Source organism: Pteropus alecto, unplaced genomic scaffold (assembly GCF_000325575.1).
Source record: "Pteropus alecto unplaced genomic scaffold, ASM32557v1 scaffold125, whole genome shotgun sequence".
Lineage (NCBI taxonomy): Eukaryota > Metazoa > Chordata > Mammalia > Chiroptera > Pteropodidae > Pteropus > Pteropus alecto.
Window position 1 is genome coordinate 6,661,766 of NW_006436888.1, and position 10,283 is coordinate 6,672,048.

A 10,283-nucleotide genomic window follows, 5' to 3' on the forward strand; every position below is an offset into this window, starting at 1 on the left:
CTTCCTTCGCCCCTCCCCTGCCAGGTGTTCGTGGTGGAGCTCATGGGCAGGAGGCTCCTCATCCTCCTGGGCTTCTCCATCTGCTTCACTGCCTGCTGCGTGCTGACAGTTGCTCTGGCTCTGCAGGTGAGGAGAGGGACCTAGGGTGACTATGCATGCCCCCCATCCCTGTAGCCCACTGCCCACTTCCAGCCGATCTTCCAGCGGCATCAGATGGCATCGCCTGTTGAAGGAGGAGCCAGGTGCCATCCTCCCTAACCTGGCAGAATGGCTGACCTTCTGGGTACCAAGGTCCCTGACCCAGGCCGTCTCTGCTTTGCCAGGTGTGATCCAATTCTGTTTTCTCCCCACAGGACACAATATCGTGGATGCCTTACCTCAGCATCGTCTGTGTCATCTCCTACGTCATAGGACACGCCCTTGGGCCCAGTATGTACCCTGTTGCTTCTGTGCTCTCGCTGCCCCCTGTCCTGCACCATCAGTCACAGACACTGCTGGCTCAAGCTCTCTAGAGAGGCCCGGGGAGGCGCATCTCCCTCTCACACCGGGGTCTGGGCAGGGCATACTTAGAGCAAAAACAGTAAAGCGGCCTGTGCGGGTTGGAACACGCTGCCCTCTGGGACCGGCGCTGAGAGCCTTACAGGTGGTCCCGGGCCCCTTTCAGGGACAACACAGGATGTCACTTATTGTGCTAAACTCCTGCTATTGGCCTTCTCACATTGCTTCTCCACAAGGCCATGAGTCCTGGCGGCTGTCACTCCCATGCTGGACCACACGCCTAGGGCACCTCGCACACAGCAGGGGCTCCAGGAGCCCTGGAGGCCTTGCTCTGCCCTCAGGGAAAACAGCTCTGCCTCCTCCTCTCCCAAGGTCCCATCCCCGCGCTGTTCATCGCTGAGGTCTTCCTGCAGTCCTCCCGGTCGTCTGCCTTCATGGTCGGGGGAAGCGTCCACTGGCTCTCCAACTTCACCGTGGGCTTGGTCTTCCCCTTCATTCAAGTAAGTGCGACCGCGGGGGCCCTGGAGTCACAAAATCCTCAAGCGGTAAGGCGAGAACCTCTTCAAGAAAGTGAACCTGGCTCCCCTTCCCTCAGGTGGGCCTCGGGCCTTACAGCTTCATCATTTTCGCCGTGATATGTCTGCTCACCACCATCTACACCTTCCTGGTTGTCCCCGAGACCAAGGCCAAGACATTCATGGAGATCAATCAGATTTTTGCCAAGATGAATAAGGTGTCAGAGGTGCACCCAGAGAAAGAGGAACTAACGGACTTCCCGCCCTCGTCTCTGGAGCAGTAACTCGAGAGGCGCCGCCTGTTCAGTAGATCGGTGGGGAGCTCTCGGGCTTTTTCTTAATAGTTGTCTATAAGAATCCAGAACTTGAACAAGTCCAAGGTGGAATGCAGGCCCTGCTGGGACTTCTCGAAGGGCTTCTGTGCAGCTCACAAAAGCCAGGTTGTCTTTCTCCAGACTGACCCGTCACCAACCCAGAGTCACAGCGAGCAGCTGTCCCTCGACCATGCTGGGTTGGCCATTGTGTGGCTTCTGGTAACACCATCTCTTATAACAAAAATCATTACTATGGTGACAAAATGAAAGGAATCAAATTTGGCCAGAGAAACAAACTCTTCTCCAATCCCCTGGGTCTTCTAGGGGCCACCGGCATGTGATCAGAGAGAAATTCTTCCTCTTGTCAGATCCATCTCCAGAATCACCACTCTTGAGAAGTGTGTTGTCACAAGTAATGATGTCTAGGAAGCTGGGGAACAGTCCCCTGTGGAAACTTTAACCGAGTCAGATTATTAGTCCTAAATTATATTGTTAGAGGACGATGGCGTTGCCTCTGTATACTCGATAAAACGATTGTGATCACTTTTCACCAAGGTGTGCTTCTTTTCTGGGAGCGGGGCGGGGGTCGGGGGCGTCCCATGCTCCTTTAGCAGGTTGGCTGCGCTCTGGTGTCAGGCAGTGTTTTTTGAAAGAAAGGGAGAAGTGAGAGATGAGGTCATTGCAAAGTTGTGATTTTTTAAAATTTAAGATTGGGGAAGCCTCTGCGTGTCTTCAGGTATGTGGTGAACACCAAGGGGCCCTGAAGGTAGGATGGGGAGGGAGGGAGGAATGCACCTCGCACGAACAGCGGAGCCAGAGGCTTTCCTCAGAGACCTGTGTGTGTGAAGAGGGTACGAAAAGGTAGAGAAAACTTCGAGGTGTGGGGAAGGAAAGCGAAGGCACCATCTGCTGAAATGCTTCCGGCTAGATATGAAATCTGGGATCTAGCGGGGCAGAGGCCAGGGGCCAGGCGGGGCAGGGGTGGAATTGGGAGCAGCTTTTGTGAGAGTAGAATGATGAATTAAATAACTAAGAGTAGTGAGCGCACGAACGATGTAAATAGCACAGCGACGGGGTCGAACCATCCCTGACCTTCAGCAGGGATCTGCAGTGTGTGTGTGGTGGCGGGGAGGCGGGGCGGTACACAAAAACAGCCAAAGATGGAGGCTCTCAACTCTGGGGAGCAGTAATGTCAGAAGTCGAGGGACCGGCATTATTAATTCAGCTCTTGTTACCTGCAACACCTTGTACACGGGGAGGCTGTGGAGTTCACGACTCGGGGGCTTTACCCCCTGGGATTGACCTTGGCTCTGCCACTGAGAAACTGCGCAACTGGGCAACTTAACTTGACTTTTCTGGACCTCAGTTTCCTCTTCTGTTAAATGGCACTAGTAAGAAACGTCTCACATGGCTGGTTATGAGAATTAAATGATGTGTTTACAGTGTTTAGATTGATGCCTGGCGTGTATTAGGTACTTAGTTATTTTTAAGTGCTTTGGAATGAGCATTGATCTTGAGGACAAATAAACCCACAGGTAAAACACAGTGAAGACCTGTGCTGTACACGTATGCTGAGATCAAACAATCAGGTAAGTGGGTGGCAGATGGTGAGAAGCATCTCATTGTTGCAGCAGGAAATTACAGATAAGCCAAGAGAGGGAGTCTAGAATGATCCATGTGCTAATAGATTAGAGTTGGAGATCCTGGTATGAACTCATGTTCAGCTTACTATTGATACCAATGGTTACCAATAGAAATATTTATAGATACCTGTACTTATATGGGTTAGTAAAACTCAGCAAGAAGAGAAAAGTATGGGCCTGCTATGGTTGCACAGGAGGAAGATGTGGAATTAGGAAAGACAACAAGGGTCTCTCCAGGTGGAGAAGATGCAGTAGGAACGTGAAGGGTGGACGTTCCAGGCGAGAGGACGGCACAGAGAAGCGGAGGTGTTTCGGGGAACTCCAGATAGTTTGGTCTGAAAGTGAAACCAGAAAGGCATGGGAGGCCAACCTAGAACCTGTGGGTCCTTCTGAGCCAAACCGAGTCTGACTTTGTTCCTCAAGATGAGTTTTCGTGATCATTGGGTTTCAGAGCGTGTCACGGCAGTAACAAAGACTGGTTGGAACTTGAGTAGGGAGACCAGTTGACAGGCAATAGCGAGGGCCCTGCAAAGCCAACAGCGGTCGAGCCCAGCCACGGGGGAGAATTCAGAGGGACCGCTAGCTCATCACAGGTGCAGCTTCTGGCACCCCTGCTGGGTCTCGACTGTGGGCCGGTGGAGAATGGTTTGGGGGGCTGAGCGGCAGGTTTGAGGAGAAGATGACAAAGTTTTTGGATGTGTTGAGACGGAAGAGCTCAGGGGACACACAGAAGTTGTCCACAAGTGTTGCAGGAAGCGACACCCGATGGAAGAAATTGGATGCTCAGACAACTTTGTTAGAGGAAGGAGAATTTAATGCCGGCAGAGTGCGTGAGGCTTTAAGCACACCAAAGCGCGAGCTCTCCTCAGTTAGAATTCTTACAGCTTGTACACCCCTGTAACGTCTATGCAAGGGGTGCGTGATTCCTTTGTCTGAGGTTCTATGTGCACCTCCTGACTCAGGATGGGAGGGGGGGCTGCAAGGAGGAAGAAATTCCCGGACCACCAGTTCTATCTATTTACAGATCGTTTCTAGTGTAGGTGTGTGACAAGTCTCCAGAAGGCCATTCAGAGATCTACAGGATGTGGTTAATCTATAACCAGCTGAGTCAGGCATTTCCGTAAGCCCCTTCCTTTGCATTTCTCACATGCCTCCTCTCTTAGACGGAAGTTGGCCACATGGCCCCGGAGCCCGGGGAGCGGGAATATAGATTTGGGGAAAACTACACATATTTGCTGAGCACCTAGGTGTGTTCCAGGCACCGGGGAAAACCACGTCGTGGAGTGAGAGGTGTGATAAGGAGAAATGGAACAGCATAAGGTGGGGCGCTGCTCTTTCTCCTCCAGCTAGGGAGGCGGAAGAAGGCCCCCCTGAATGAGGAACGGGGCAGCAGAGAGAATCTGCATAAGCACGGGCCTGGCCAACAAAACAGTAGGGGCGAGTATCATGAAGTGACACAGGGCTAGGCCAAGGTTCAGGGGATGACAAGAGGTCCGCGGAGCTGCAGCTGGAAGGGACGGGGGCAGGAAGTAGATATACTAGGTCACTGGGAGGATTGGGGGTTTCATTCTGAATGGAATGAGAAGCCACTGGCTGACTTGAGCCAGAGTGTCCTAATCCTATCTGCACTTTAGAGCCATTCCAGCTGCCCTGGAGAAGATCGGATCCTTTCCAAAAGATCTCTGAGCAGATTAAAGCCCCAGGTTTGCTACGACTGTCCTGAAGCACAGATTGAGAAGATAACAGGTGGGAGGTGGGACTCTATCAAACAAGAGACACAGGAGCTGCCAAAAAAGACTGAGCTGCCAGCTCTGCCATTTTCTGGGACTAGAAAAAGACGTGTCCATCAGACTTGACGACTCGGCGACCTGAAGGAGAGCAGATTTGGGGAAAATGAGGGTGGAGGGGAGACGGCTAGGGTGAGGGCAGAGGAAAAACACGAGAACCTACATTTATCCTTAGTTTTCCCCTCCCCCTTCACGATTCCTTTTTGAGTGTGTGTTTACCACATAACATGTACATGTATATAACTTACAAACAATAAATATGCATCTACTGGAGATTTGTGTTCAAATTTTTAATACTGATAGAAGATGCAATGGAAAAGCTTTGGAGACCATCGGGGGCCACACTGGCTAAAAAGATTAGTGCAGATGAAGGAGAAATGATGCTTTGGGAGAATTGGAAAATGTCAGGAGGTGGGAGGTACCTTGGATGCTGATCAAGGTCAGTCAAGGTCAGGGCAGTTAGCAAGCGAGAGAGTTGGAGGTGAGGAGGAGCTACAGACCACATTTGTTCACTGCTGTATCCACTGTGCTGGTAACAGTGGCTGGAATCCAGCAGAGGCTCGGGGAATGTTTTGTTTGAATGGATGAGTCTTGGCGGGGAGGATTGGAAGTGGTGAAAGCAGAACAGCATGAGGCTGAGCTGCTGTAGGGACGAGCAAAACTGGGGAGACATTGCCAGCCTCAGGATGACACATCCATCACCCAATTAGGCAGTTGGAAAGCAGTTTTCACAAGTGGTTTCCACATTTCTGGATTTCATAAGCCAAAACTGGGTGATCTAACATTGGGCTGCCTACTTTTAATATCGCAAGCAAAGACACTAAAACATACGTACATACATACATACATACATACATAAATCCCAACTACTATCATAATGAGAAACAGGCAAGTTTTTAAAAGGGCATTTTACTATACACAAAGAATGCAATCACAGAATTTCAGTCCTTTAAACTGAATAGAGTTTTCTTTATGGAAACCTCACTACATTGCCCTCTGTCCTGATGTCACTTAAGCACAGGAGATAGGCTTCAGGAACAGGAGGGCAGCAACTCTTGTCATTTCATTATGGAAAGGCTTGTGGGCAAGGCATGCAGGTGGCTTCCAGAAGCTGGAAAAGGCAAGGAAACAGATTCTCCCCTGGGGCCTCCGGAGAGGAATGCAGGTCTGCTGAGCCCTTGACGTTAGCTCAGTGAAACCTGGGTCGCACTTATGATCTCCAGAATTATAAGGTAATAAATTTGTGTTGTTTTAAGCCACTAAGTTTTTGGTAATTTGTTACAGCAGTCACAGGAAACTCATGCAGATCTTGGTTCTGGGAATCAGGGGAAGTGGCGACAAACACCTCAAAATATGGAAGGAGTTTTGGCGTTGGGCGATGGGAAGAGGCTGGAAGAATTCTGAGGAGCATGACAGAGAAAGCCTAGATGGCCTTGAACGGACTGTTGGTAGAAATATGAATGTTAGTATTTCGCTGTTCAATGGGTGGCCAGGCTCTGCAGCCAAGGTTAAAAGGCAAGTTAGTGCCACCTAGGGGAGAGACCAATGCATGAGTCAAGGTCACTGAGGACAGACAGTTTGCACACCAGCATCAAGCAGTGCAGCATCTACTTCCACTACAACAAGAGAAGAGAAAGAACGTGCACAAAATCCAGCCCCTTACAACGTGTCTGTGCCCGCCTCCCCCCACTCTGCAGCTGTGGAGGGCAGTGTGGCTGTACCCCAACTCGTTTTATAATTTTCATAATTATCCCTTGAAACGGCACCTAGCATTCCAATCAGTTGATTTGTCATAACTTATTCAATCATTCCCTACTTTATTTTTTGCCAATAGCGATAATTCTGAAATGAGCACCTTTGTTTAATATTTTACTGACTTATTTAATACCAGTAAGTATAATTGGAAATAATTCAGTTGTATTTCTTTAAAAGGATTTCATTTGCTCTTCCCCCACAAAGGGACATTACTCCAAATTCATAAGATGAAACACAGACAAAGAACTAACACAGGAGAAGCCTCCTAGATCTAGGCAATCAGGCCCAACTGGGTTTCTGGGTCTCCTCCCCAGGTTTCTAGGGACCAATGGCAGGCAGTGTCTTTTCCCCTCCTTGGTGCAATTGGGGAGCTTCTGGTTTGGGGCTTGGCAGAGGCAAAGACAAAATCCATGCTGTGTGGGAAACTTATCAGCACATTCAAGGAAAATGTGTTCCCGGGGAAAGTCGGCAGGGTCCAGAGGCCAAAAAGGTAATAAACCACACAGACCCAGGGGAGAGAGAGCTGGTTCTGGGGAGGCGATTAGCGCCAAGCAGGACCCGGTGTCACCTGGGAGGCAGAGCACACCTCTCACCTGAACAGGATGGAGATGCCCAGCCCACCCAGGAATGGGGTAAGTGCCAAGTCTACAAAATTGTCACTGTCACTGTCCCTGTCCCTGTCCCTTTCCCATCAGGAGTGGGTTGCTGTAGAGGGAGGGGAAGGCTCCTGAAATGCTCCTAGCCAGGAGAGGACAGAAATGCTCCTGCTTTTACTGGGGTGGGCGGGGGGGGTCCCCAGCCCTGGAAGATCAGTGGAGGGCAAGCAGCTTTCTCAGGCATCTCAGCTCAGACACGCAAGAGGGAGGCTGAGTCCAGCTCTGATGAAGTGTGAGAGACTGGATGACGTTGGAGAGGCCACCCTCCCTCCAACCCCTACCCCTGTCCTGTTCCCCAGCCCCGAAGGTGCCTGAAGCCTGCATCTGCTCTTCTCTATCAGGCTGGCTCACTGGTGAAGGGCTGTTGGCAGTCAGGCGGCTGGTGGTGGGTACGGGAGGTCAGGGGTGCTGTTAAAAGCAAGCAGAAGAGTTAGGGCTGGTCCAGGGCCATGGCTCTGAACCAGCTGGTTTCTCGAAGTCCTGGGAGCCACAGACCTTGCCCCAATTCTACCACCCCCTCTTCAGACTTTGGCTCCGGGGCCATTTCCCGTGAGCTGTCTTGGGGGCTGTGGTAGCCATGGAAGCACAATTGCCTTGGTTTTCCTGAGGGCTTGTCCCTGAGCGAAAGACAAGCTTCACGCATGCTCAGGGCCTCTGTCGCTCCCTCCACCTGGAACATTCCACCCTAAGATGCTCCCAGGCTGCTCCCGCTATTCCAGGTGGGGCTCAGCTCAAAGGCGCCTCCTCAGAGAGGCCTTCTCTGTCCACCCTACTAAACATGACTCCTCTTTTCTAACTGGCTTCTAACCTTCTAACCTGTTACCCTGCTTCATTGTACTCAAAGCATTATTGTTATTTGGAATTCTCATATCTGGCTTTTTTTTTTTTTTGCCCCCCCACCTTATTAGAATGTAAGCTCTACAAGGGCACCACGATGGTGGACCTTTTTCCGAAGCACCTCCTTACCTTACGCAGGGCCAGGCACATGCTCAGATGCTCAGATATATCTTCCAGGAATGGATGTGATGGAGGAACAAGAAACGATGCCATCACGCTCCTTACATTGCCCCGCCCCCCCAACACCGTTTCGGAGCCCAGAGAGCCTCACCCTCTGCCTTGGGTCGCCTCCCCACCAGCCACCACGTCCACCTTCTCTGGGTCCCTTACTTCCGGCCCAGCCTCGGCCCCACTTCCGGAGGTCTTAAGTTCCAGCCCCCAGGGTCCCTGACCGTAGACCTCATCTCTCACAGAGGATCCAGCCCACACTGGTTTTGGCGACACTGAACGCAGTGTTCGGCTCGGCTACAACACTGCCGTGGTCAACACGCCGCACAAGGTAAGTACAAGGGGACTGGGAGACTGCCGCCATTTTCCTCTGCGGGGGCCGCCATCTTCCTTCCGGAAGTCGCCATCTTCCTTCCGGAAGCCACTGTTCTCTCTAAGTATTCCCCTGGATGCCCGCCTCTGGTGAGCGGGGAGATGACTAGGGTTGTTTCTCCTTGGGATGTCATTCTTTTCGGGAACTTCGGGACACGGGGTGGGGGGTGGGGAGTACCTAGATTCACTGCCCAGTTGTTTTGGGCCTTAGTCCCACTGTCCTTACCCCGAGAAGACCACTTGCAGAGAGCAAAGGGGATGGGCTCAAAGACTGAACCCCGGGGCATGTAGGGAGTGGGGTTGGAGCTGGGGGAACCAAAGGGAAAAGAGAGGGGGTCCATATCAGGCAGGGACGAACCTGAGGGCAGAGTGTCCCCAAAGCTTGGTAAAAAGACATGAATCAGCGAAGGGGGATATGCCCACTGATGAGTCAAGAAGGGGACTGAAAACTAACCAGTAGTTTTGACCTCATGGAGGACATGAGCGCCCTTGACCAGAGCAGCTGAGGTGAGAGCTGGAGGCAGTGGGTCAAGAGAGAATGAATGGGATGGAGTAGTGGCAGCAAGGACAGACTGCTTCCTGCAATGTCGCTGCACGGGAGAGCAAAAAGTTCAGTGGGTTTAGTGAGGGGAGATGAGGGGAGCATGTTAGATTTTCATAGGGCAAGAGTCATGTTTGTATATTAAGGGAGGACGATGCAATAAAGAGGGATCGACCAGTGATGCAGGACAGACAGGGGACAGTTACAGGGAAAAAGTCCCCGAAAGAGCAAGGACAGGCCTCACTGTTACCGTTCATTTGGGTACATAAGTTCTGCTGTACTTTTAACATCAGTGTCATCAGTTTATAGCTACACTTTATTCAACATCTGCTTTAGAGAAGGCACTGCTGTAGTTGCTCAAGGCATATGTTAATATGCTTATAATTATTACCATCGATGGGACATCTTTTCTCGGTTAAGTAATGTCACATTGAATACTTACAAGTTCTCTATTTGATATATATTCTTTCTATAACCAATAAGGAAACTAAGGCTTATAGAGGTAACATAACTTGCCCAAAGTCACACAATTAGTCACAATATTTATGTTGCCTCTTGCAGAGTAAGGTCCTGCAAAGTGAATTTTTAACAACTTTTTGTGTAGTGTGGTTCCTCAATACACCCCATCATACAGTAGGTTTTTTTATTCTCAGGGAACAGCAGAGAATCAATCGTGTCCTAGGAGCACAATGACAAAAGGCAACTGAGAACATTACCTCAGCATCTCTCGTGAGCTGCCCAATATTTTTGGCTACCGATGGGGCAATATTTTCCAGGTCCTGAAGTCATTTTATAATGACATCTACTTTGAGCGACATGGACGTTCATGGACGAGAAGGTTATGCGGCTCCTGTGGTCTTGCACCGTATCCATGTTTCCCCTGGGCGGCTCGTTGGGTTCGCTGATAGTTGGTCTGCTGGTTGACAAATGTGGCAGGTAAACAGAAAGTGTGTGCTGTTCTCACTTAAACTTCACATTAGTAAACCACACTGTCTCTTGGTGGTTATGCACTTAGTGGGGGGTTGATGTGACCTTGAAAATCAGGTGGCCTGAGGTGTAGTCCCCATTTTGCCATAGACATTGTGCCCTTAAGTCCCTGGATTTCTTGAGATTTCTTCCCTTGTCACTTGCACAGGAACGGCAGCCCCTCCATCATCAACTCCATCAGGTGGTACAGCCTTTGATCAAAGTTTTTTT

At 50.6% G+C, this 10,283-nt stretch overlaps 2 protein-coding genes across 7 annotated transcripts in view; both read left to right on the forward strand.

Annotated features, from left to right (window-relative positions):
- The window catches only part of SLC2A5 (solute carrier family 2 member 5), a 49,487-nt gene extending 47,610 nt beyond the window's left edge, over nucleotides 1–1,877 (forward strand). For all 6 annotated transcript variants that reach the window (XM_015591387.1, XM_006914385.3, XM_006914384.3 and 3 more), the window contains 4 exons: nucleotides 25–126; nucleotides 354–429; nucleotides 871–998; nucleotides 1,094–1,877. In XM_015591387.1, the coding sequence (XP_015446873.1) occupies nucleotides 25–126; nucleotides 354–429; nucleotides 871–998; nucleotides 1,094–1,297 (510 nt within the window). In that variant the 3' untranslated portion in view covers nucleotides 1,298–1,877. The remainder of the gene's footprint in view (nucleotides 1–24; nucleotides 127–353; nucleotides 430–870; nucleotides 999–1,093) is intronic.
- Nucleotides 1,878–7,114: 5,237 nt separating this feature from the next.
- LOC102883920 (solute carrier family 2, facilitated glucose transporter member 7) overlaps nucleotides 7,115–10,283 on the forward strand; it is a 15,977-nt gene continuing 12,808 nt past the window's right edge. The window contains 5 exon segments of the mRNA XM_015591309.1: nucleotides 7,115–7,144; nucleotides 8,419–8,464; nucleotides 8,467–8,504; nucleotides 9,863–9,902; nucleotides 9,905–10,018. Coding sequence (XP_015446795.1) covers nucleotides 7,115–7,144; nucleotides 8,419–8,464; nucleotides 8,467–8,504; nucleotides 9,863–9,902; nucleotides 9,905–10,018 — 268 coding nt within the window.